Source organism: Nannospalax galili, unplaced genomic scaffold (genome assembly GCF_000622305.1).
Source record: "Nannospalax galili isolate Female #2095 unplaced genomic scaffold, S.galili_v1.0 scaffold279, whole genome shotgun sequence".
NCBI classification, from domain to species: Eukaryota; Metazoa; Chordata; class Mammalia; order Rodentia; family Spalacidae; genus Nannospalax; species Nannospalax galili.
In genome coordinates, this window is record NW_008343971.1 from 1,785,384 (window position 1) to 1,813,150 (window position 27,767).

The 27,767-nt window shown below is 41.9% G+C and overlaps 1 protein-coding gene across 1 annotated transcript; it reads right to left on the reverse strand.

Moving 5' to 3' along the window:
• Positions 1-27,767, reverse strand: Suclg1 (succinate-CoA ligase alpha subunit). The gene is made up of 9 exons (XM_008840248.3): positions 27,610-27,767; positions 20,065-20,168; positions 15,204-15,320; positions 13,502-13,714; positions 13,261-13,318; positions 9,891-9,974; positions 7,646-7,797; positions 1,754-1,942; positions 1-239 (listed from the first exon to the last, which is right to left on the reverse strand). The coding sequence occupies exons 1-9, from the start codon at positions 27,704-27,706 to the stop codon at positions 213-215; spliced, it is 1,041 nt and encodes a 346-aa protein (XP_008838470.1). The 5' UTR covers positions 27,707-27,767; the 3' UTR covers positions 1-212.

The window sequence follows — 27,767 nt, forward strand, 5'->3', positions numbered from 1 at the left end:
TTCAAATTAAATGATAGATTTATTATGTCTCTGTTACACAACACGTGAAACAGCTCAGTTTAGGTATTCTAACCCTTGCCTGGGCTTCTGCTGTACTGAAAGGCCAGTGTCAGGTGTGTGGGCTGACACTGCGGACTGCAGAAGTAGACTTCTGCTGGCTCTCAAGTCTATGGGCTCCATTCCACAGCTTTAAAGACCTTTTGTTTTCTCTTTCACAGCATCTTCCTCTTTTCAAATTCCTTCAGAAACAGGAGAGGGAGGGGACAAAAAGAAAAAGGGTCCAAATTACTTTCATGGACAAAATGATTGTGAGCCTATTATCTCTAGAATCTTTTCATCCAAACTGTGGAAGTAAATGTACCAGGACAAGGGTATTTGCACACAAAATAACTACTTTCAGATTAGCCTGTGATAGCTCAAATCTAAGCTACAGACAGAACTTCAGCTTTGTCTTTTAAAATTAGAGGCCGACAGGCTTCAAATGCTTCTGTCTTCATTGTAGTATGATTGTTAGTTGATGAGCCTCATTCTGTTTATTCAAACCTGCAATGCCACGTGTATGAACAGAATAGGCCCCTTAAAAAGACAAAGGAGAGGATGGCTTACTTTCTCAGAAAATAAAATACAGATTCAGTTAGAATTTGAACAAGATGTCAAGAACCTTAGAAACTCCCAAAACAAAGAAAGACCTTACACAAAGCCTTGTTAAAGGGTCGGTATTAGGAACCGGATTGGAACAGCTGGAGCAGGGGCTTGCTGCCACTTACTGGAGCAAATGGGCAATGCTTCCAGTGTGAGTGTAAGCATTTTTTTTTTCCTTTTCCTCTGCTTTCAAGTAAAATTCTTCTTCATATTCTTTACTAACTACCCTCATTTCTTTCAAACTAATACATACTATATTCAAAACAAGGATTTACAAAGATTCAATCAAACAAGGAGTCTGCTTGAGTGTCCTTAAGACAAGAGCAAAGAACACACCCAATTAGAATTTCTGAATTCTCTGAAAACTGCTCCCTTCAGGAAAATAATTTGTGCCTATTTTCAGTATGGTTAAGAAACAGATTTTGTTTCTTAATAGAGAAATACATACTGAATTGTTGTGTTGTCTGTTTGGGGTTTGTTTTGTTTTGCTTTGCTTTGGAGGAGGGATTTGTCAAGGTCACAATGATCATAAAATAAGGGAAACAGAAAATAAGAAGCAAGTGAGCCTTAAATGATTATTCAAAAAGACAAAATGGTAATCACTAAGAGACCATAGAAGCTAGCAGATCCATTCTGCAGGATTTGCATCATGATGTCCCATTAAGGAGAAGGCCAAGTCATGGCCAAAGTGTTGCTCCTCTAACCTGTAAGCAACACCAGCACCTGACAAGCAAGGCTAACTGCCTGCACCCTTACCCTTAGACCACTCTTTCTCCAGAAGTCTCTAAACAGACTTTGCTTCTTGCTGCTGAGTCTGATAACAGAAACCTATGCAGTCAGAGTGGCTGCGTTCCAAGAGCCCCCCTGAAAAACACCCAACATGAAACACAGGCTATAAACCCTCCACATCCCAGAGTGCAAATCAGGGCACCCACCTCCAAAATGCTTCTGTCACTTACGGAAGAGCAGATCCCAATTTTAAAGAATAAAGTTTTTAAATCAAGAGGATTTTTAAATCAGGGGTTAGAACATTAAAGAAATACTGGAAGATCATTAAGCTGTGGGAGGACGAGGAAATCAACACCCAGAAGAACAGGCCCTTCGCACTCACCTTGTACATGGAGGAGCCCATCTGTGCTGGAGACATGCTGACCACAACTCCTGCACTCTGAAGGGCTTCAATCTTCTCTTTAGCTCCACCTTTTCCTCCAGCAATAATTGCCCCAGCATGGCCCATTCTTCTACCAGGAGGAGCAGTTAAACCAGCAATGAAGGACACTACAGGCTTGGCATCTGGGCCCTGGAGAGACATTTAAACACTATTAAGTGTTTAAAAGAAATCAGTCAAATCTGGACCTCAAATCCATGTGCTGCTAAACAGTAAGTGGCCTGGGAGGGGAAAGCCCCTCACCCAACCAAAACAAAGCACCCAAATACCCGACTGAGACTGAAAGCGTGGCTTTCTCCTTTGAGAGCCACTTTCCACAGCAGCACAGGGAAACGATCCCAAACAAACTTTTCTGTCTATTGAATACCAACATCATTACCACTAGCAGAAGCTGTTTTACAAATGCCTACGTGAATCTTTCATTTGATAATAAAAAAAAGAAGTCTACCTGAAAACTTGTGTCTTGTGAAGATAACTTAGACCTAAGATGGATAGGGCTGTTTTACTGTCACCTAACTTCATGCCTTGAGTTAGTTTATCTTTAATAAACATGCTAAAACAATAAGGGGGTATCACAAAGGGCTTAGGACTTGTGCTCAGTTGCCTACTGACTAAGGCTGCATGTCCTTGGAGCAGACACATAACTTCCGCAGCACTGTTTCCTCAGTTATGAGATGAAATGATGAACTAAGCGGTCAATAGCCCTTTCCACTATCTAAGAGAGAAGATCAAGACTGGTTGATTCAAAGGAAATACATCCTAACATACAAACTCATGTACATAATATCACTGTACTAAAGTTTAAGAAAATCCAGCCTCAGACGGACAGGCGGTTGGGAAAGGCAGAACTGTTGTAATTGCCTTTAGCTTTGACACTATACAAACTTCTTTAAATGACATTTTCCCAAAGGTTAGATGCAATGTTGGAATCTGAAACCATACATGAATTTTTGTCCTCTGTTGCTCTGAAATCCCCTACTGTCTTGGACTCTAAATGGCTCTTCTAGCCACAATGATTTTGTAACATGTACGATTAAATTGAAAAATATTGGTTCACTGAGTTGCAAACATCTTTCAAATGCTGACACATTTTATTATTCAACATCAACAAACCAGAAGCTAACATTAGTATCACCGCCAATCTCCTCAGAAAGGTCTGTTACACAAAGACAAGTTCTTAAGCTCATGGTGGCCAAAAGCGTTTTCTTTGCTCCTTGCCCTCCTAGGTTGACTAAGTTCCAGGGGACTATGATCTACGCAACATTCTTAAGTGAAACCAACTCTTCTGTTTTTTAACCACATTTACTTGGCGCTCTCACACTGACCAGGCTCCCATGTAGTGCCGCATGGTCATGCAGCTGCTCTGGCCCTAGCCCCCACCATTTTGTCTTCTAGGAACCCTGGCTTTTCAGCCTCTGTACCTCTTCTCAAAACGCTTTTCCCCTCCTTGGATCCCCGGAGAATTTTTACTTAACTTTTAGGACTCACCTCATTCCCCCTCTTCCCCTATAAGCTCTTCTCATTTCTTCTTCTCATATGCTGCACAAACGCCCTCAGCTGACCATGTCCTCAGTGACCCTGCTCGGCTTGACCTTCCACATGTTTCTATGCACACTTGGCAACTGGCTGTGACCTGCTCCTTCTAAGTTTAACTCCCTAAACATGTAGATGGCACATACTCCCTCACTTCCCTAGGCCTAGCACCCACTGCAGGACCTGTGGACAGACTCCAGCCATTTATTCATTCCCTCCCCGAATCTGGACAGAATACAAGGATCTCACATTTAAGTACTATCAACTTTCACTTGATCTGACCCCAATAGCCTCCCCACAAATGGCAATATTATCATACTAGGAAGGAAAAGATTATAAGTTTAGAATGCTAAATAAATTTACACTCTGTCCTATTGGCAAAGAGTCACTGGACATTTCTGAAGTGGAGAAAAATAGAATTAGATTACAGAGATGTATAGATAGGAAACAGAACAGAGAATGATAAATATGAAAAGCTTAAAAATGGAAAGACCACTGCGATGGTTCAGTTCTGCTTAGCACAGGCCAGGACTGCTGAGTCCTCCCCCTTCACCTCAGAGTCTGCCTGCTTAATTCTTCAGTACAAGCCAAGTATTGTGTTAACTATTTTATATAACACTTTGTCTAAATTGCTTAACCTTGGGCCATTTGCATATTAAGTTCTCAAAAAAAAAAAAAAAAAGAGCTCTGCAAAAACTAACCAGAAATAGAAAAACATACACCAACTGAAACAAAATGCTCATGTTGTTTTGTCAATAAACTCATAAGCTATTCAAGGAATTCAGAATTGGGTATAAATACATTTAATATTTACTTTAACAGTATAATGTTATAGCAATCTAAATGCTTTATTCTAAAGAGAAGCCAGTTTTTACTTAAATTTCAAACTTTAAAAGTTTTCTGAGGGGCTTGGGGAGAGGCTCAGTGGTTAAAGTTCCCAGTACCAATATTAGGCAGCTCACAACCACCTGTAACTCCAACTCCAGGGGATCTGACACCCTCTTCTGGCCTCCACAGGCACCTGAACTCATATGTATACATAGCCACACACAGACACACACATATTCACATAATTAAAAATAAAATAAATCGTAAAAACAAAAAGTTTCTACATTTAAAACAATCTTTTATTCCAATCTAACAATCTACTCTCTTTTTTCATTTATTCAACATTCATTGGTGCTTACTATGTCAGAAAATTGTGCTGGGCACCCACCTAGAATACCATGGAGTCAGTGAGTCCAACTATGAAATACATCATCTAGAAAGAAGCAAAGGCAAATGAAACTGAAAACTGACAAGTCCAGTGGGACATGGCTGTAGACAGGCAGTGAGCAGGCGGCATGAGGAAATTGAGCATATAAACTTAGCCAGAGTCTTCATCGGTGTGACAGATACCACACTGACGGACGTTAAAGGGGAAAGATTTATTTTGGCTCATGGCTTCAGAGGTTTCACTCAGCCCATGGTCAGCAGGCTGAGCCGCTGTGGTATGTGGTGTGTCAGAACATCGTGAAAGAAAAAGTATGTAACAGAGCAAAGCTGCTGTCTCCTGGTGGCTAGAAAGCAGAGGGAGCTAGAGAAGAAGGGTCAAGAGGCACAATAAAGTCCCAAGGACACACTGCCGGTAACTAGGGTCCACCTCTTGAAGATTCCAGAACTTCCCAAAACAGCACCACCAGCAGAGGACCAAGCCTTTCACACAGAAGCCTGAGGGATACTTCATATTCCCATTGCAACACTCAAATGTAATAGGAAATACTGTTTGGTTTTAACCAGAGACAAAAGGTACCAGTACCTGCTTCAGAAGGGCAGGTAAGCCGAATGGCCTTGGAGGGGAAAAGGATGGTTGGGGGAAAGGTGTGGAGACACTGGGAAGGCACTACTGAGACAGTCTAAGTGAAGCAGGATGCAGGCTCAGAGCAGGGCAGAGTGGGAAATTGCAGATGGGATTCTGAATCCCGACATATCACCAAGGTCTCAGAGACAGAGCCTAGGAGTTGTGTGGAAAGAGAGGAAGAGACAAATAAAAGGTAGTGCTGAGGTTTGGCTTCTGCCGTGGAAACTGCATGAAGCAAGATATGGATCATATAAGATAATCGTTCACAAAGAGAAAAGCTATGAAAAGTACCAGCACGATTCCACAGAAGCTACGACGACTAAGTGGGGAACCCTGGGAACTTCTAAATTCATTTTAAGAGACAGACTCAAAGGAAACTGAACAGAAGCAGCAACAACAGCTCAGTATGTGCCAAGTCCCGCTTCATTACATACTGCTGAGTCATTCAAACTTTGTAACCCTTACAACCATCCCAGGAGGACTGAACTTTACCAATGAGGAAACTGAGCAAGGACAAAGAAACATTTTCAAAGTCAGTAGTTTCTAACAGGCAGGCAGAAACCAAACTACTGAGGATCAGGGGAAACAAGGGTAAGGAGAGAGATCTAGAATGAGAAGATGCTACACCTTCAAGTTTGGGCTTAAAAATCACCACAGAAAATTAAGAATGCTCAAAATAGCCCGTGAAAATTCCCTAAAGTACAAATAAGTGAGCGAATATACTTTTGTGCATACCAGACTACAGGTGACATTAATGGTTCCCTTAACACCGCCATATTCATTACTTTTTCTGTGTGGCATTCACTCCAACTTTTTTCTAAAGTACTGACAGAAGGCTATCTTCACTCTTGCTTGGCCTCCTAAAGATGTTTCCTCCCCACTGACCAGTGATGGAAGAACTTTTGATGACTTACCAAACAGCTATCAGATACTGACCATAGCACAGCCAGGGTGCCCTTGCCCCAGGCATCAATACATCTCCTTTTTCACCCCTCACCACCTGATAACATCTCAGCAAAGGAGCTCGGTTCCCTTCAGCTGGCTGGGATCATGATTTGACACCACACTCCTTTATATATCTAAGGCTATGGCACAGACAACAAGGAGGGCTTCCCGAGCCTATGTAGAGATCTGTACCTGGTCTGTGAAGAGAAGGCCATTTTACAAGGAAAGACAAGCTAGCAGGAGGCCAGATCATGGAGGATATGAGGGAAAGGAGCCGTAGAGAGTCAGTCTTGAGAAAGACAAATTTTTCCCAAGAAACCAAGAAAAAGAACACACGCCACAGGTACAAACATGCCTGCAGGAATGACCTTATTAATGGACATAATCTGAGTGAATGCCTTTTAATTTACCCCAGCAAAACCATGCACTGTAGGGTCTGATGACTGGGGTGTCTCCTTGGCAACCACAGTTTGTAGTCACCCAAAAAGATAATAAATGTGGGTTTGCTTGAGAATTAACGTATCCCCCCACCCCACTGATACAGTGGAGGCAGGGGAGGGAGGGTGAGCTTGGATGGCTGTGAACTAGGGATGAAAAGACAGGATGGTCTGTGAAGGTTAAGAGTGGAATAACGCAGAACTTGAGCTGGTACTTCCCTAACGACAGCTCCACCTGCACAGGTTAAGGGGAAAAGAGATCCATCAGCACAGTTCTGGGGGACAGGCAGTTCTAATAGACAGCTAGAGTGTCCTAGTTTGTTCTTCATTGCTGTGACAAAACACTCTGACCAGTACCAACTTGGGGAGGAAAGGGTTTATTTGTCTTACATCTCCCAGGTCGCAGTTCATCATCAGGGAGCCCAAGGTAGGAACTCAGGGCAGGAACCTGGAGGCAGGAGCTGGAGCACAGGCCATGGAGGAACGCTGCTTACAGGCTTGCTCCCCTGGCCCCTGCTCAGCCTGCTTTCTTATGCAACACAGGCCCACCTGCCCAGGGGTGGCACCAGCCACAGTGGGCTGGGCCCTCCCACATCACTCATCAAGAAGATGCCCTTCAGACATGGCCACAGGCTAGTCCAATAGAGGCAATTTCCCGATTGAGGCTCCCTCAACCCAGGTGTGTCAAGTTGACACTAAAGCTATCCAGCACATAGGGCAACGAGAGTTCAGGCCCGCTCTATGTGTCCGGTGATTATGATGCTGCAGTAATAATAAGCAATAACTCTACACAAGCCTGTAGGTCAAATGGGAGAGTTCAAACTGTTGACCTGAAGGTTCTGCACCCAGCAGGAGGTCAACATCTCCACCACAAAGTGTGAGGTAAGACCTAGAGAGGAGGATTCACAGGAGAAGTGGCGAACAAGCATTATGGGAAGCAGCTGAGTATTTGGTACAGAACAGAAAGCCCAGATGAGAAAGTTTTAAAGTTAGCTCTCAATTTTTCTTGAAAAACTAATCCATGAAAAATAAAAGTAACTTCTAAAACAAACCCCCAATGCTAGTCAGACTCAAACTTACTGAATTACGCTGCTTCAGAAACTCTGCAGCATTTTCTTCAGCATGACCACCAATTTCACCAATCAATATGATGCCTTCCGTGGCTGGGTCACCCAGGAAGACTTCAAGGCAGTCGATAAAATCCGTTCCATTAAAAGGATCACCTCCAATGCCTGAGAAGGTTCAAGACTGGCAACATCAGTCAAAAATGTAGGACGAACCATGAGACTCAGATCAAGAAACATCGTTCTAACTCATTTTTAGTCTGTCTACCCCTTCTCCTTAATCTTTGAAAATGCATCCCCACTCTTTCATGTAACACTCAAAAAAAAAAAAAAAATACACAAGAGGGTACTTATTTCTCTGTGTAATATTATATACATATAAATAGTGGTTGGTTGCCCATCTCCACAAAAACCCTAACTACAAAAACGTCTTCCCTCCCACATAATTATTCCACACTAACTCTTTACAAATGTGCAATTTTAAATATGTGTTTAGAGGGCATGGTGGCACACACCTTTAATCTCAGCATTTGGGAGGCAGAGGCAGGCAGATCTCTATGAGTTCGAGACCAGCCTGGTCTACACAGTGAGTTCTAGGCCAGATGGGGCTACAGGGAGACCCTGTCTCAAAAAGTTTTCTCAAAAAGACCAAAAAAAAAACCATGTTTGGGGCATGAGTCTCTCATGCTTATTCTTGAGTCTACTTCTTTTAAGTATGTACATAATAAACTTGAATTTTTGCTCAAAAATAGGAGAGAGAAATGTGTATTTGCATTACTAGAAGCTAAAATTCACATCATAGGAAAAGATTAAACATTTTGGAAATTTCTTTGCACAAAGAAATTTTTGGACAAAGCATACTGCAAAGAAATCACTCATGAGTTTTAAGACATGCATCAGTGAGTACCAGGATAAAAGGTTCCCCCGATCCTCTTCCTGAACATCCAGAGTTGGGAAATGGCAGGGCCTGCACAAGGACTCTATTCTAGCCATATGACATTAGAACCGGAACTAGGGTGGCATTTTAAAGCAAATGTTCCCTTATTGCCTAACTGCCAATTATTTTTTTTAAATTATAAACTTCTTGTGGGCAAGACTGATTTTTTACTTTTCAATATACCTCTGAGAAACAAAGTTGAGTCCAGTCCTGTGCTTTGCTTAGCACACATCAGACCTGCCACTGGCACATCCCCCAACTTCTCTGTGAGACGAGTATCACCACCTCCATTTACACGTGGGAAACTGTACCTCCAGAAGACAGGATTGGCAAATCTGTCTCAAAACCTGTTCTTAGGCTGCACTGTACCAAACGCTCTCATCCCTAAGACTGTTTTGCAAGTACAAATGTTCAAGTCACATTTTCAGTTTGCACTTCCTTACTTAGAACACTCCAGGGCTATATTTTACAACCTTTATTGTAGAAAGATACATTTCTAAATTTTTTTAAATTTTATGTGTACACGTATATCTTCTGCATGTGTGTAAGTACACCAGTGCTATGCAATTATGCAATGCCCGGGGAAGTCAGAAGAGGGCGTCAAATTCCCCTAGAACTGGAGTTACAGATAGTTGTTAGCTACCATGTGGGTGCTGGAAACTGAATCCGGGTCCTCACAAGAGCAGCCAATGCTTTTAACCGCTAAGCCATCTCTCCAGCCCATTAAAAAGTCAAGGTCAGCCTGGTTTACATATGGAATTCCAGGCCAGCCAGGACTACGTAGAGAGACCTGATGTAAAAGAGAGAGTGAGAAAGAGTGAGAAAGACTTGCCTCATTTGGGTAAAAAGACAAAAGGATAAGCTATTTCAAGATGTAAAAACCTGTTGAAATTTTCACTTTGTAAGCATTAGGCGGCAAGGTGTGGTGCAAAGAGAAGTCCTAGGGAATGTAATCTTCCTCAACCTTGACTTTCTGCCCAATAAGGCTACAGCACAGCACACTGTCAGCTCAGGGGTGTCTCAGGAGTTTGCCCGAAGACAAAGACAGTGCAAAGAATTCAATACCATGAAGTACAGACCAGAACTATGACAATAACAAAAGGCCAAATATAAGGGAGCAAAACTAGTGATGTTTTAGAACGACAGTCTCACAGTCAAATCTTGAAACGATACAGTTAAGTCTCACACGTAAGCAAATATGAAATAACATCCTTTTAGTAAAATGGCATTGAAGCCTCCTATAAATAATCAAATAAGTACTTATCGCTGTACTCATTCCACAATGCTACTTTCCGATAAAAGAACTGTGGCCAAACGCTCTCACCAATACACAAAGACTGCCCCAGTCCAACTTGGGTTGTTTGGTGAACGGCTTCGTAAGTTAGGGTGCCAGATCTGGATACAATACCTTAAAACAAAGAGAATAAAAAATATCAGATTGTGTTTATGATAGACCAGCAGAAGGTAGACCCAACTACAAAGGCTCTGAGTTACTAAAATGGGTCTGTGTAAAAGTCATTTCATGCTTTGCCACTCAGATCAACAACAACTTCCAATGAGGAAATAAGAAGAAAAAGCTCATTAAACGCAGAAAGATTTTCTTTTTTAAAATCAGACAAACAAAAAAATATGTTATTAGTTAAGGTTCTTTTATAAGAGCAATGCAAAGACAAAAAATCAAACAAACAAAAAAAATCCTTAAAATGCCTCTTCTGAGACCCTTTACGAAAAAGATAATCTCAATATGAACCTGGTAGGCACAATCCTGCTTAGGGTAGCAGTATATAGCAGGCTGTTTTAGATACTCCAGCCACTACACCATGAAAACCAGCATTAATCATCTACCTGCACCCTCCCCACCACAACTATTTTTGCAAGAATTTTCAAACAATATATGAGCAAGGTCCCTCTGGATTCATCCAGTCTCCCACTTATTTACTTTCTGCAATGAGCCTGTGTGGAGAGCATGTAAGTTCACAACTGCAGGAGACGTGTAGGGAAGAAGAGAGGCAGGTGGAGGGCAGCTGATTAGGGCTCACACAACTTGTCTGGGCTTCTCAAAGGGAACTGCCTCATGCAACGATCTATGTGGTACTTAGAACAGAGCATACATAATGGGTAGATACCTAATTTGAATAGGATACAAGTATAAATAAACGAGTAACTTTAGTTATTACAATGTATTAAATTTTTAAAAGGTTAAATAAAACCCAGCATCAGAGCAGTGACTCTGGAGTGTGAGTAACTCCAGCATGTCCATGGTTTGCTTTACTTAAACTTCTGCTTTGGGGCATTTGTTAAGAACTCACAAGATTGTTCTAACAGTATACTCCTCATGTCAGAGCAAGTAGAATTCTTGTCTGATAAAAGCAAAAACCATTACCACCAACTACCTCATCTTCAGTGCAACATGTTCACAGTCATAAGCTATCTGCTGTATTGCCACTGTCCCTGAATTCTCACAGGTTTGAAGTATGTGATCTGTGTAAATCAGACCATCTCACTATGAATTCAGGCACAAATAACTGCAGATTCTCCACATCAACCAGTCCAACTAGAAGTGTGAAGCATGTGGACATGCAGCATACCACCAGGTTATCTTTTAGATGAATTTCACATAGCCCCCCAACAATGCCTTGCTTCCTAGGGAACTCTGCACCACCTCCCCAGCCAGCATGGGCCCAGCCTACACTCCAGACTTGTTTCCTATTCTTTCCTATTCTAAAGAACTATTCCTCAGTTAGACTTCACACCTTCCTACCTTTTCACATTCATTTTGCTTAAAATAGAGCCCCTCACCTCCACCATCTGACAAAAGAAAAAAACTAACCATCCATGAAAGTCAATGTCAAAAGCTTGCATGCCACTTTCTCCTAAGGTCTTTCTGGACCTCCTCCAACAGAAATTAGGTAAGTTCTCCTTCTCCAAATCTTTGTGCTTCCATTTCTCATTGCTCTTGGTTGGTTTCTTTTTAAAGATTTATTTATTTCATTTACTTTATGTGTACGTATGTGCCTGAGTGTATGTAGTATATGTATGTGCACCACATGTGTGCAGGCAGTTGTGAGTCACCATTCGGTGCTGGATGCCGAACCTGGGTCCTCTTAAAAGAGCTGCCAGTGCTCTTAACCACTAAGCGTCTCTCCAGCCTCTCTTACTACTATTAATACTGGAACATAAAGAGAAGTTACGTCTTACATACCGTAAGTATTTATAGGTAAAAATAACTTTCTTCACTAAATGGCTCACTCTTAACCCCAATGTTACCATAAGGCACAGGAAGAGCACTGTGATCCACTCCCCTTCCTCCCCAGGCCAGGGATAGTCCTATTTCCAAACTCTGAGGACAGAGCAGGGATGGTAAGATGAACACGGAAGAGCTACAGTGATCCGGACACAACAATTTTTTCTTCATCTGGTGTTGTAGCAAATACTACAAAGTATTAGCAGCAGGCCATTCAAAACAGATTGAAGCGTAGGAAGAACACTTAAACACAAATGAGAAACAGGCCCCACTGGGGTTCCCTATACTCTCCCTAAGTGAACTTACCAAGTGCTGACAGCAGGAATGACAATTGCAAAGGAGTAAATAATGAATAAAATCCATGACCTTTAAACCCAGTTCTGCAGACCATACCATCAACATTCACCTACCATGGTAATTATTCTTATTTAGCATTAATGGTTTTGGTTTACAGACAGAGTGTAACACTGTCACCATCTATAACTGTTAGAGAAACAGTACAGCTTAGTGAAAGTTAGCTACACAGAATCTAAAAACAGGCATAAGACAGCTAAATTTGAAATGTCAATCTGGACATTTCCTTAAAGAACTAACCAAAAAGAGGCACAATTTTCCCAAGGCATTTTGAGAAAGCTTGTGACACACAGGGGAGCAAAATCATCCTCAGACAGAACAGTACTGATAAAAGTATTCTTAACATATATACCTAACAGATATAAAGTTCTATAATCAACAACAAAAAGACAACCCAATAAAAACAATAGACAAAAATTTAAAAGAAATACTTCCCGAAGAAGGCACATGAACGGCATTCAAAGGTACCGTATGCCATCAGTCATCAGGGACATCAAGTTAAAAACACAATGTGATACCATTTCACTCCCCAAAGAACACCTACACCGAAGAAGACTAAATACTATTTGTGAGGATGTGGAACAAAGGAAACACTCATCTATGACGATGAGAATATAAAATGGCAGTCACTTCCTAGAGCTATCTGGCAACTTTTGTTCCTATCTATTTTGTCCAAGAGCAATGAAAGTGCATCCATTAAAAGGTCTGCATTTTTGCCTTGTTCTTTAACATTCAAACCTAAAAACTACCCAACACAACTGAAATGGTCATATGAGAAAACGAATAAACCAACTGTAGCAGAACCATAGAGAAGAGACAGCTGCTTAGTAAGACCATGATATTTACTATTGATACATGTACACAGAAGATTCCAGAATGCTGAGCAGAAGAATCGCTACCTCTCTCCACATCTGCACTGACTCTGCACAATTATAATAGCTTCTCCAAACAAACATAGTCACTACAAAACTTCCCTGATAAATTCTATTAAAATTAAATTAATTAAAATAATTTGATTTTCAGTCACAAATTCTCCAAGAGTTTTGAGTTAGGGAGAAGAATCTTTTCTCATCAGAAAGTTAACAAGCCAACTTACCAATTTTCCCTTTCTTGTGGATATGGCCAGGCATGATGCCAATTTTGCATTCTCCAGGCTAAAGAAAAGTAAATTGTAGTTTCAGAAAAGTTCTAAAAAGGAATCTACCACCTACATCTCACACGCACGCATACACACACGCACGCACACACATACACATACAAATGTACTTGGACTAAGTCAATGTTGTTCGGTATTGGGAGAGGTTAAATCTGGGCTTCTTTGTATTTTGTGCACTCACGTTGATGACTCCCGGGCAGTTTGGCCCAATTAGCCTCGATTTTGCCTGGTGTACCAGTCTGTGCCTGACCCGTACCATATCCTGCTGTGGGATACCTTCGGTAATACACACAATCAAGGAAATTTCTGCATCAATGGCTTCCTCAATGGCGGCGGCAGCAAAAGGAGGAGGAACATAAATAACAGAAGCTGTTGCTCCTGTATTTTCTTTGGCCTGAAATATTAATCACAAAGCACTCTGACTGTTGAGGCATAAACATTATACAATAAATTCAACAGCATTTCATGAATGTCTAGGTAGGGCTCACAAACAGGAGCTCTTTATTCTTCCCATTTGTCAGGTCAGCACACTGTCAGGATGGAGCAGAATCAAACCCAACCTCTTCTCTGTCCTATATGAATGCCAATTCAAATTCACTCCCTAAAAAGGCAGTAAATCTGAAAGTACTGCCTGGTTTGCACTTGTGCTCCTCCCCACAAGGCCACCCACAGCTCTGTAGTCCCCAGACTCATACACAAGATACAGTGCCATGTATCCAGCAGCAAAGCCTCTGCACCTCCTTACAAGAGCAAGGACCAGGGGTCTCAGAGCTTGGCTTTCAAACATCTAGTTGAAAATGTATTATATAAGGCAAATACTATCAAGAAACAGTAAAAAGAGAGTGCTACTTGTTTCTTGTGTGTGTGTGTGTATCTGTTTGTATGCATGCATAAATGTGCATGCCCATGGAAATCAGTAGAGGGTGCCAGATCTCCTGGAGTTGGAGTTATAGAAGGTTGGGACCTGCCTGATGGGATACCGGGAATGGAACTCAGGTCCTCTGAAAGAGCAGCAAGTGCTCTTCAGACCCTAAGCAGGGTGTTCTTACCCAACATTTCTTTTTTAAAAAATGTTTTATTTATTATTTTTTGTGTATTACTGTATTGCCTGCATGCATGTAAGTGCATCCATATCATGCAATGTCCATGGAGGTCAGAAGAGGGCACTGGATTCCCCTGGAACTGGTATTAGGAAGGGTTGTTAGCTGCCATGTAGGTACTAGGAATCAAACCCAAATCCTCTGCAAGAATAGCCATCTTAACCACTGAGCCATCTCTCTAGCACCTTACCTGACATTTCTTACTGAGTGCATATTTATTAGAAATAAACAAATCAAGCAAAATGCATATATATTAGTGACTACATGGTATGTCAATCTGTCTCTACAATTCACTCTGTTCACATAGGGCCACACTATCCTGAGGTACTCTGAGTCTACCACTTATCAGCTATGAAACCATGGGTGGGACCCTTAGACTCTGTACCAACAGCAAGCATCCTGAGCTTCCAAATGGAGAAAAGAACAGCGTGGAAGGACCGTGGTGAGGCCTGGCTGGCACAGCGTGCATGAAGCACTCAGCACAGTCCTGTCTCACAGTCCACACTCAGAAACAGGGGTAACCACTATTCTAGAAGAAAGGTAGGTTAGGAGCAGACGATAAGCCTGACAGAAGCCAGGCCCATAGAACATCTTCCCTTAACAGATGATACATGTCTCTAATAAAAAAAAATTACAACCTGGATTTAACGGCAATTCCAACTTCTATGATTCCAACTTCTCTAGGTTACTGGATATTTAAATAGCAAGTGACTCTCCCAAAGGGAAACAAAGGATGCCTGCTTCCTTTTCTCACCAGACTTGGGTACCACTACTTTTACTTACCTCCTTCACAGTATTAAAGATGGGTAAGCCCAGGTGTGTTTTACCACCCTTCCCTGGAGTGGTTCCTCCCACAAGTTTCGTGCCATAATCTAAGGCCTGCTGGCTATGAAAGGTGCCCTGCAAGGAAAAAGCACAAGACCCATGAAAAGAGGCAGACTGAGAAGTAAAGGCAATCTTAGTAACTTGGGAAAGCAAACCAAGCATGTTAACTGCTCCCAGGCAGTAGTCCTGATCCAGGATTCTCATCTATTTATTAAGCACCATTGTTAACCCTGAAGCAGAGTTTGTTTCTGCAAAGCTAATGAACTTGGTCACTGACCAGAAACACCCTATTGCTTAAAAGGCGATCTCATTTTTACCATCCCATTTCCTTAGTTCCTTGCACTCAACTTTACCCAGTTCCAAATCCATAACAGATCACTGGACTTGCCCCAGGCTCTCACTTCAAATTACACAGATGGCAAAAACCACAACTTGGCTTAATCCAACTTTCCCCTATGAAAATACATGCAGCCAAATATTAACTACAGAAAACACAAGACTGTGCAAGGATCAGTCAAGTCTCAGTGAGTCTTTCAAATTGCTCAGCCAACTTCCTGAATCTCCATGCCCATTCACTTTCCTGACTCAACCACAGCAATATTGGCATTTTAGACATGGTGTTTCCTCATTATAGGAGATCATCCTGCATTGTGCAGGATGTTCAATGGTGTGTTGGATAGCTTTAGTGTCAACTTGACACACCTGGGTTGAGGGAGCCTCAATTGGGGAATTTCCTCTATTGGACTGGCCTGTGGCCATGTCTGAGGGGCATCTTCTTGATGAGTGATGTGGGAGGGCCCAGCCCACTGTGGGTGGTGCCACCCCTGGGCAGGTGGGCCTATGTTGCATAAGAAAGCAGGCTGAGCAGAAGTCAGAGGAGCAAGCCAGTAAGCAGAGTTCCTCCATGGCCTGTGCTCCAGCTCCTGCCTCCAGGTTCCTGCCCTGAGTTCCTACCTTGGGCTCCCTGATGAACTGCAACCTGGGAGATGTAAGCTGAATAAACCCTTTCCTCCCCAAGTTGGTATTGGTCCCAGTATTTTGTCACAGCAATGAAGAAACAGACTAAGACAAATGGTATTACCACCCTCTTCCCCATATATGCCAGTATCACACCCTCATTTCCAAATCCATCTAGTTGTAACAACTAAAAACAGCTCCAAGCATTGGAAGACACCCTATGGGCTTCTGCTTCCCCTACACTTCCTCTTCTCTTCTCTCCTTTAGCTTCTTCCCCTTTCTATGTGACACTGTACCCGTGGTGGCGCCATCCTTACAATGGCAATGAACAGCATCCACATGGTAACCCTGTCATTGACACACACCTCACACTCCTAGCCATGATCTCTGCCTGGAACTCCATACACATTCATTTGCCACCTGACATCTCCACTTGGACAGACAGCTAGTAGACATCTCTGATTTAACATGCCCCAAACTGGGCTCTCGATCAGTCCCTTCTCAATCGACTCCATCTGTAAATGGCAATTCCACTCCCATAGATGGTCACACCAAAAAGAGGTCATCCTGGATTCCTCCCTGTTATATCCTGCATCAGACTGGTAAATTCTACTGCTATATCATCAAAACAATTAACAACTTCTTTTGCCGCCTACTGCCTTGGCAGTGGCCTCAACGCTTGGTACACTACTGCCCTTCCCTTGAAGTCTGTTCTCCACAGAGGCGCTATTCTGTAAAACCTATGAAGATTGGGTCACTCCTCTGCTCAAATCCTCCAATCTTTTTCCATCTCCTTCACAATGAAAGTACAGTCTATCTCGATGGGCTCATCACACCTACTGGCTCTCACTTCATGTTGTCCAGTGGTTTATTTCAATCCAGTCACATTGACCTTCCAGCTTCCACATAGCAGGCACATGCCTGCCTGACAGCCCTGCTGTGTCTTAGGCATGAAACACACTTCCCAGGTAACTTTCTCTGACCACCTGATAAAAAAATCTTCTTTCCCATTCCAACCACACTACTCCACACATAACCCATACATTCCCCCTTTCCCTGATTTGTTTTTCCATAGCAATCACTCTTTCTAATACAATACATAATTTGCTCATGGATTTCGCCAATCTATTTCCTCCTCTCCACTGAAAAGTGCATTCCATGAAGATAGTGATATATATCTACTGTGCTCATGGGAGTATGGCACCTAATTCAACATACAACAAGGATTCAATCAACAGTTCTGAAAAATGAATGGGACTATGTGATCATTCTACAGGAACCTAAAAATGCTGAGCCAACTACTCAAGTTCTCAATTATTTAAGGCATAAAAATGGGGGCCTTAAGGAGTTTAAAAATTAAATTTCTCTTTAAAGTAGTAAACTTGGCTCCAAGCATGTTAAGCAATTGGTCTAAAGGTAATGACAGAATTTTAAAAGAGCTGTAAGCCAGTGCTCTGTTTCTCTTTAAGTGGTGCTAGTGCACGTATGACCACACATGCAGACATGCTGATCTGAAGTGACAAAAGAACAAGATGAAAGAGAAATAGAAAAGCATGTTTGCAAACAGCAGTGTACACTGATGTGACGTTCACTGTGTTCTACACAAGTACAGATTCAGATTAGATAAGAAAGTAAAAGCAAACACCCACGCTGGCTCCACAGTTTGAGAAGCTCTGGCCTAGATTACTCTTCCAGGTAAATTCCAATGAATCATTTTTTTAGTCCTAATGTGTTACTAAATAGAGGTGACATTTGCATTCAAAATTAGCTCTTTTCAAGCCAGGCGTGGTGGCACACACCTTCAGCCCCAGAACCTAGGAGGCAGAGGCAAGAGGACCTCTGTGAGATTGAGGCCAGCCTGGTCTATATAGTGAGCTCCAGGCCAGCTGGGGCAACCCTACCTCAAAAAACCAAAACAAAACTTTTTTTCTTAGTTTTCGTATTATCACCAGTCATTTTTAGCTGCTCATAAAAGCTAGTAAAGGGCTGGAAAGATGGCTCAGTGGTTAAGAGCAGTGGCTGCTCTTGTAGAAGACCCATATTTGTATCCCAGCACCCACACAACAGCTAACAGTTGTCTACAACTCCAGTTCCAGAGGATCCCACACCCTCTTCTAGGACTCCATGGGCACCACATGACATGGGTGCACTTGCATGCATTCAGCAATACACTCATGCACATAAAATAAAAATAATAAATTTTAAAAATTATTTTTTTTGAAAGCTAGTAAAGAAATCTTCAGGTACCCACTGGAAATGTGCACTGCTGGTATCTACCCTAATATACAAACATTCCTAATTTACATGCTGAATACTGTTTGCACCAAGAAAAGAACTAACGTGACAAACAGCAAGCTTCCACAGAGGTGAGCTGTAGACTTCAGAGTCAAAAAAAAAAATCTAATCAAGACAATTAAGGCATTCAGTTACTTAAATGCAAAAACAAGGGAAGTGAACGAGAAACAGCTTGATTGGAGGGAACTAAAAGATTCTAAAACCAACCTTAGATTTAAAGATTTAGGCAAATCATCACCTAATCTAGAAAGCTTAGTCAGTTCCAAACAGTGCTTATGCACTGGGCAATAGTTCTTAAAAGAATCTCAGAGGTTAAAGTGTCCTAAGACTATCATATAAGGTTCAGCAGACAGAAAAAGTAGCTGTGCATAATAAACTTCTATGAGAAATTTGGGTTAATCAAGAATTTAATTACATGTTAATAATATTAGCAGATATAAAAACAGACTGAACGTAATTGGAAAGATAACGGTAGAAAGCACTTCAAATCCTGAACGAGCATCTGCTTCCCCTAGAATGTTCATCTATTACTTATGAAAACGTTTACAGGTGGAGTGATGTTCATAAACGACTGGTGATTTTGGTGTCAACCTCAAGACCAAAGTTTGGCAAACTCGCCCTGTGAGATTCAGCAAGTCATCTGGTTTTGTAAGTTACATTTCTTTGGAGCACAGCTCTACAGTACAAATGCTTGTAAATTTAAAATGCTTGTATATGTGTTTTTAAAAATGAGACACACAGACCACAGAAATCAATTAGAAGAGCAAAAACCAAAAAGCCTTGCTCTGCACTCCAGATCTTTCCTTTACTGAGAACAACAACTATGTAGCTTTTTCTGAACTGAAAAAGAAATACTGAAGTTCACCATTTTCATTCCTCAGAAAGAAAACTGGGGTCCCTGTATTTTTCATCTGGAAGGGCATACGCCAACTTAATGGAAGGATTCTTGGCATAGGGTGGTTGGCAATAGGGAAAGGAGAGTCTTATGTTGGTATTAGTGTAGAATCAAATCGTAGATACATTTCAACTACGCAAATTCTATGACAGAAGCAGGGGAGAAGGAGAATGTATGAATATTAAGTGAATGAAAACCAATTCAAGCACTTAAAGGCACTTTGGCTGCTGGTTTCTTCGAAGACCACCTGCTCCAGAGAGAGTACATGATAAGAAACATCCAGTCTGTATCTGTGTGCCACAGTGAACTGTGGGTGGATTCCAGGGTTAACAATAAGCAGCTCCTTATAAAAGACCTTGACACAAATAATCTATTTACCTGATGGTCAAAGAAACAGTGACCCATCACATTGTTAGAGGAAGATCATGAGTCTTGTATTTGCTGAAACGTAAGTGAGTCTCCAACACAGTGCATTTTCAAGGTAAGTTTAGAGACAATTCCATCCTACAGGCTCACCATATCACCTAAGTTCTTCCTAGTATACAACCCCTCTTCTGTACAGTATCTTTTTTCTGTACTGATCATACATCAGTGATAGTAAAAGTAGAAAATAGTTCTTTTTTTTTTTATATCTTCAGTCTATTCTTCAAATAAAAAAACTAAGACACTTACCTGTTTGCCAGTGAAACCCTGGCAAATAACCTTCGTAGTTCTGTCAACATAAAGGTTTTTCTGGGAAGCAGTATAGGAGACATGCCGTATTCCATTCTGTTGCACTGAGAAGTAAAGAAAATACAACACATTAGAACTTCTCCATACTTCTGAACTCAACTTGGTGACCAAATTAAAAAAAAAAGCTATGCTGTGATCATAGTGATTTAATTATTGCTTCTTAAAATGAGACATGCACATCACAGACATAAACTAGGAAAACAAAGGCCTTATTGTACTCTGCAGGGTCTTTTTGCTGAGAACCACAATCTTGTGGCTCTTACTGAAGTGGCAAAGAAAAGCTGAAACATAATTCCCATTCCTGAGAAAGGAACGCTGGGAATCAACGCTGGGAATCAAATTTAAGGGTTGCATATTAAACTCAGGAACTGAAAAGCAGGGATCACGCCTACTTATGTTTACTACAAAGCCATTGCCTTTTGAAGCCCAATACTTGTAAGTAACAGATGAGCTGAGAGGCACGCTTTGTCAGGAATGCGAGGACTCTGCAACCCATTCCTCAATAAGAATACCACAGTAAATGCTAAGCCACAGAACCAATCTGTCTAAAATATACTCCAAGATCACTTCATGTGGTCTCTTCTGATGTACAACTCAAGAGCTGACAAATAAAAAAGGGAAACTAAAAGGGATGCCAAAGTAGATGAGCGGAGAAGTTAAAAACAAGAAAAACTTCCCAGGTTACTTCCAGCAGCCCACCTCAAGGGAGACTGAGAAATCTCAGGAGTTACCACTACCTATTTCAAAAATCAGTGTGAGGAAGAGCACGTGACGATTATGAACTGTCTTCTAAGCCTCCACTAGAGCCACCAGCCTGCCTTCTCTACAGCCCATCCCGGGCTTCTTCAAAGTAGCTGGGCTTTCAACCTACCACAGAGTAGCCTATGGAAGCCAGCCCCAAAACAAAGCTCTCTCCTCACATATTTCTCCAAAGCCCACCCCACATGCTTTCACACCACCTAGTCTTCAGACCTCAGTTACCATATCTGGAAGAGAACCTTCTGGAAGAAGCATCTAGAAACTTGAGGCTTTAGAGAAGAGAAAGGCCTAGACTTCACCCTGAACCTCCAGGAGAGAAGTATTTTGATGTACACAGAACTTCTGGTTAACAGTTTGTGTTCTCACATGCTGTACAAGGGGCCCTAAGAATGCTCTGTAATCAAGTCCTGGCACAGTTGGCAGAACCAAGCACCTGGCTTGAACCAAGGGATACCGCAACAGGGATGCAAGGCCTGAGAGGCTGCCCCCGCTGTGCTGTACAGCAGAGTCCAGGGATGTCACACAAAGACCATCTTAGCCCAGTGCTCACAAACATACTAATAAAGGCCATAAACAAGAACCACAACTAACAACAATGGTAAAGCAACTTACAATGAGATGTTGAACTTTACTGAAAGTGAGAAAAAGAGTGCTAAACTCAGCAGCAGGCCAGCAGCAAGGCCTAAAGTTGGCCACCAAGCATATCCTAAGCTGCCATATCCTGGGCCACCTCCAGGGGAGGCTCAAGCATCATCTCTTTGAGTTCTTAGGAACCAGCCAGTGTAAGCTTGGTAGCGATCCCAGGAGCAGCTGAGAGGAACCAGACAGGCCTGGGCTGTCTGGTGTTTATGCTCTGCTGCTCACCAACAATGTAAGCCAAGGCACAGTTTTCCATCTCCCTTAGCCTTAGTCTTCCCATCTATAAATGGAATAACAGCTGCCCACGAGAAGGCTGTGATGCTAATATGAGATGATGCCTGTAGACTGGGTATCAAAGTGCCTATTATATTCCCAAAATTCCACATAACCACAAAGGTAAATCTTTTCCTAAAGAGAACATGATTCACATTTTAAAATCAAGTAAGTCCAACCAGAAATATATGTGTCCTCATGCTCATTCTTTTTTAAAAATTTATTATCAGTGTGTATTGGGGGGCAGTGTATATGTAGGTGTGCAGGTGCTAAGGCACATGTGTACAAGTTAGAGAACAACTTTGTGGAGTTGATTCTCTCCTTCCATCTTTACATGGGTTCCAGGAATCGAACTCAGGTTGTTAGGCTTGCGCAACAAATGCTTTACCTAATAAGCCATCTCACTGGCCCACCCTTATGCACAATATGTATACAAATAAACTAACCCATATCGATACATAATATGTAGCATTCACAAATAAACTGGCAAGCTTCTAATACAGGAAACATTTGTAAAGGAAAAGACTCATTCTAAAAATGGAGATAATATGTACCTCATTGGCTAACAGGAGAATAAGTATATATAGACAGCATAAAATACTGCCTAGGGTACAGTATGTGCTGTATCACTGATTGCTATTTTGCTATCATTATTACTGATGCAGAGTGAGCAGACCAAATTGCGGAGACACTCACTGTAGCAGGCTACCCACCAGGTGCTAGAGATTCAACAGTGTGTAAGGCAAAACTCGGGTCCTACCCAAAGAAGCCTCCTGCTCTGTAACAGACCCAAATGTTAAGCAAAAACCCCACAAAACTACAAAAAGACTATTTGAAATAAAGATGCTAAAGGAAAGAGACTGGGTACTGAGGAGGAAGACAGAGTGCTTTCCACAGGGGTGATAGGTCTGTGTCAGCCAGGCACATGCTGAGTGCTCTCTCCCACTGATAGCAACCATACTATTTATAAGATGGCTGGGGAGATTAATGCTGCAATGTATGGCCAAAAAGCACCTGCCAGGCAGGACTCAAGCTACAGCCATGTATGACTACTATACCCCTAATCAATAACCTGTGACTGTGTTCATGAAAATACTTCTTCTCAACTGACCCTTAAAACTATGACCCTGTAGGCCCCAACCTTAGCCAAGGAACTACTGGCAGCTGATCACTGCTGGATGAAGGAGAACTGATCTTCTTTGGGGGAGTGACTCTAGATAGGCTGACTGGACTTCAGTGGATGAGCTCATTCTGAGGGACATCTGGGTACACAAACTTGACTCGACAGACCTTGACATGTATGACAGAATGCATGAAATCCAGTGGGGTGGGCTATGGGGGCCTGCAGATAGGGGAGGGGGTTCTGGATATGATTAACATGTACAGTATGAAATGCACAAAAATTCAATAAAAGTATACATTGAAAAAGAAGAAAAACCTATGTCCCTGTTATTCTTCTATTCATGCATGTGTTCATGAATTTAACAAATGACTACTTACTGATTTAGCCCATTTTCTGTTGACTTAACAAGTAACTCACTTATAAAGTGACTACTTACAAAGAAAAGGACTTTGCTTAGCCCAGTTTTGGAGGCTCAAAGTCCACTGGGCAGCCTCATCTGTTCCACCACTGGTAAAGACCCCTCCAACCATACTGTAACATGCAAACTGTGCAAAAAGAGCAAGTCCATGCATGGGCCAGCCTTGCTTGATAACAACTACACGCATGAGAACTGACTCTAGAAGACCATTTATCTCTTCTGGGGATGGTGATCTCAGGAATCTAGCCACCTTCCATTAGCCCCACCTCTTAAAAGTGCTATCATCTCACCATATTTCAACACTAGGGAACAAATTCCCTAGAAACGAACTCTTGGAGGACACTCAAATATGTCCGAGCCATATACTAGCCACGTGTTATGTATATATAACATACAGCCTATCTTGGTCACCATGTGGAGCATCTTACAATACATTAGAGTACCTCAGCAGTCACTTACCCTCTAATCTCAACTTCCTATTCAAATGAAAAATTATATATTCACTTAATAGTGATAATACATTCAATTAATATTGAGCTAGTCATGCTTCATCAAACTTAAAGCGCTACTAGCTTTTAAGCACTACTAAGTATGAACAGGAAGGAAAATAATGTTGCCAGCTTTTGTAAGATATCACCAGTTAGAAAACATCCCAATTTTATAAATGTTGTGAAGTAAAAAAATAAGTACTGGGCCTAAGGCAACAAAATGCCAGCCCTGTGGTGAACTGAATTAGTTTCCTATACTTAGGAGAAAGCTTTTGGAACAGCTTCAGTGTTTCTATGAAGCAAGTTCAAGGTCAGAAAATCAAATCACTTTCTCATGGCTACAATGGGACATTTGGATCAAGGCTACTTCATATTTTTAAAATCAAGATTTGGTTCTCAGGCTAGAGAAATGGTTCAGTGGTTAAAAGCACTGACTGCTCTTGCAGAGGACCTAGGTTTCATTTCTAGTACCCACATATGGTGGCTAACAACTGTCCTTAATTTCAGTTCCAGGGACTCCAACCTCCTCTTCTGGCCTCTGTAGGCACTGCACATACAGGGATACTCACACACAGGAAAAACATTCATATACATAAAATAAAAATAAATTTAAAAGGAACTGGAGAGGTAGCTCAGCAGTTAAAATCACTGGCTGCTCTTGCAGAGGACCCAGGTTTGATTCCCAGTATCCACATGGTGACTAACAACCATCCATAACTTCTGTTCCCGAGGATCCAACGCCCTCTTCTGACCTCCTCAGGCACTGCACACACAGGTGCACCTACCAACATGTAGGCAATACACTCATACACATAAAATAAAAATAATAAAACATTTTAAAAAATAAATTTAAAAAAATTTTTAGAACTTTTAAAAAATAAAGATTTGGCTCTTAGATGCAAATGGCAACAGACACTAGAACGGGAAAGTTCACCATTGAGTGTTTCCTTTTCCGTCTTTTGCTTTTAAATACTTCCCAGAGTCTACAAACAGTCTAGAAACTTGGCAAAGACATAAATAAGACAAATGACATCTTCGAGCAGGTAGTCACCTTCTCTACAAGTCACTGAGAGTGCCAATAAAGCGGCTTTAAACAAGAAGGCTCAAGTTTTCCAAGGCATAGGCTTGTGAAATGACCTGTCAGATCCGGGCTCCAGGACTCCTTGGAACACTGCCTAGATTTTCTCAATTTGCTTCCTCATTTGCCAAACAAAAGTGTGGGACTAACTGGTCTGTAAGATCTACTTTCTAAGGTTAAGATACCATAACGCTGTGCTTCAAAAAAATACTTCCTTTTTTTTTTTTAACAAAAACTTTATTGAGAATTTCATGCATGCATATAAGGTGTTTTGATCAAATCCATGCCCTCTCCCCCTCTGATGAGATAACCCTAAAATCTTTTAAGGGTTAGATGCAAGCTCCCAAATACTTGCTTTTATTACCTACTTATTCTGAAAGATTTGATTTACAGTAACTCCTGATTTATATTCTAAGACTTTAGAGCACTTTGTTTCATTTAAAATTTTCACCATTTCAATCTCAAAGGTGCTTAGAAAATTCTTAAACATTCTCATGGAAAAAATTCTCATTTCATTTTATTTCTCTCCTCACGTCAACTGGATTCTTCCCTTTCTTTCATAAGCCATAAAACTGTGGGATAGAGGGCAGCTTGGGGATTTCCAAGCTGCCTCTCCAACAGGGCCCTATAAGGTATCTATGACTATTTGTATTGTTGTTTTTTTATTTGAATCAATATTGCACACAATGTACCATCAACTGAAATTTAAGAGAATGGAGATTTAGCTCTTGAGCACCTCTAGTTCTTTTAACCCAGAGTCTAAACAATTTATAAGTACCTTTTAAAAAAAGTTTACAAAGTGTTATGTCACTGCTGATTTCCTACAGGAAGTGAAAACAGGCTTGGAAATGTGGCTGGTAAAAGAGGACTTCTAGGTCTGCCTGCCAACTTAAAGGTTTTTATACTTCAACTAGTTCTAATACAGAATATAGCACTTAGTAGAGACACTTCACATATGTAGGTACCTTAGTTTAGACCTTAGACCTCTCAGAGTTTTAATAACATGTTAATCACATGACTTTACTACTTCCAGACAACTCCAGCAACAGAAGCTAAATCTCTTTGTCTTGGAACCTAGATAGAAAAAAATTCAGTTCTATAGGATAAGGATTGTTAAGTATTGCTAAGAATGAACTTAAGGAACCAGTTCTGTTTAGACACTGTCTTCTAGATAGTTCTCCTATTAAGAAAGCAGTACCACTAGAGGCTAGGCGCTTTCAGAACTTTGGACCAGCAAGACTTCAGCAGAGACACTGGTACATGGGTGAATCACTCTTTGCCAGGCTTTCCCACCAAATGGGCTAAGCTGCACATCTGGCCTTCCACATCTTTGGCCACACTCGATTCCAGTTAAGCTAAATTAAGCTAAATTACAGCACCAACACACTGGTGCTGCAGCTCTGCTGACCACAGTGATTACTGGATACAACTAACCCTTTTCTTCCCTTCTCTCTAGAACACACTCAACTATCCTTTAAGTTATTCAATAAGAATCTCCAGAAAACTTTCCCAAATAAACTCAACTCTTTCCTGTTTGGCAAGGTTATCAAGCCAGACCTTTGTCCTCAATGTAACTACTGGGTACACATTCATCACTGACCACTTTTAGGACATAATTGTCTCAGGAAAAGAATTAAGTCTCATCTACTATTTGATACAAACAGAATCAGAAGCAAAGTGGGGGAGGGGAGCTCAATAACGATGAACTTTACTTAAATATCTATTACAGAAGAGCTATTAATTGACCTGCTTATTCTGCCCAGTGAACCCAGAGCATCCTATACATAATTTTGTCACTTTTAAAAACATCATCTCTTCAATCCAAATGTACCTGACAACCAATCGCTCACCAAAATTTTAATTAGAATCGTTTCTACTGTTTGTGATAGGGAAGAAAACGTTACACTTTACAAGCAATGTTGTCTGGTAGTCATTACAACGTGGTGTTTTCATGTGATTTGAGGCATTCCTTAGGAAATCAATTAAGTAAAAGGACTAGACCTGTTACACAGATTGTTTAGGAACTAGCCAGGCTGCATATAACCTGATGTGGTGGCGTCCAAAGTTTTGTCCTGCTAGAAACTACCTAACACAGGGACTTTGAAAGCAGCATTAATTTTCAAGAGTCAGCATTACTGAAAGACCCAGGGTAAGATTTCAGAAACGGATGTGTTCAGAGCGCCTAGTAGAGTCACTTCACATACGTAGGTCAAAGTGCCTGCCAGCCCTCAGCCTTCTAGACCGTCTACAGGGGCCATGCTGACCCTGGATGCGGAAGCCGCCTTTCCGTCGACCCTACTACACCCCAGAACGGTCAATTTCCTTCTGTATAAAGCACAGAATACCCAGGCATCCTCCCGGCAGAGTTCATCCCGGACCTCTGCACCCTAGGCTCCAAATAAAGGCCAGCCTAGACGCAACCCCCACCCGGACACGCGTCGTCGCGGGGGCAGGAACGTGTTTCCGGGTCTGCAGGACTCCATGACCCGAATCCAGCCTCCGCCCCGCAATGTCCCCATCTAGGTGTCCGGACACAGATTAGACAAAGCTCCCTCTACGGCCGAGAGCTACCACTATGGGGTCAGGCCCCCAAGACTGGCTCGCCCCCGCCTGGGAGGGCCCTGCCGCGACCTGCGCCAGGTCGTGGGGGCTCCGCGGACCCTGGAACCCGCACAGGCCTGGAAGACAAAGTCCGGATCCAACTCACGGAGGAAGGTGCGTGATAATAGGCGAGCGGCCCCGAGGCCGCTGCTACCGGAGACCATAGTCGCGGTGGCAGCTGCGGTGATCAGGGCTGCGGTCATCGCCCAATGACACTCCCAGACCCGGGGGGACCTGGCAAGGACCAAGCATGAGGAAGATGGT

What these genes read in the sequence shown, in the direction of transcription:
- Suclg1 (XM_008840248.3), bottom strand. Translation starts at nt 27,706, where the DNA reads ATGACCGCAGCCCTGATCACCGCAGCTGCCACCGCGACTATGGTCTCC. An exon ending in TCTTTAATACTGTGAAGGAG is followed by an intron (nt 13,715 to 15,203) that starts GTAAGTAAAAGT and finishes TTAATATTTCAG; the next exon opens with GCCAAAGAAAATACAGGAGC. An exon ending in CCACAAGAAAGGGAAAATTG is followed by an intron (nt 9,975 to 13,260) that starts GTAAGTTGGCTT and finishes CTTTGTTTTAAG; the next exon opens with GTATTGTATCCAGATCTGGC.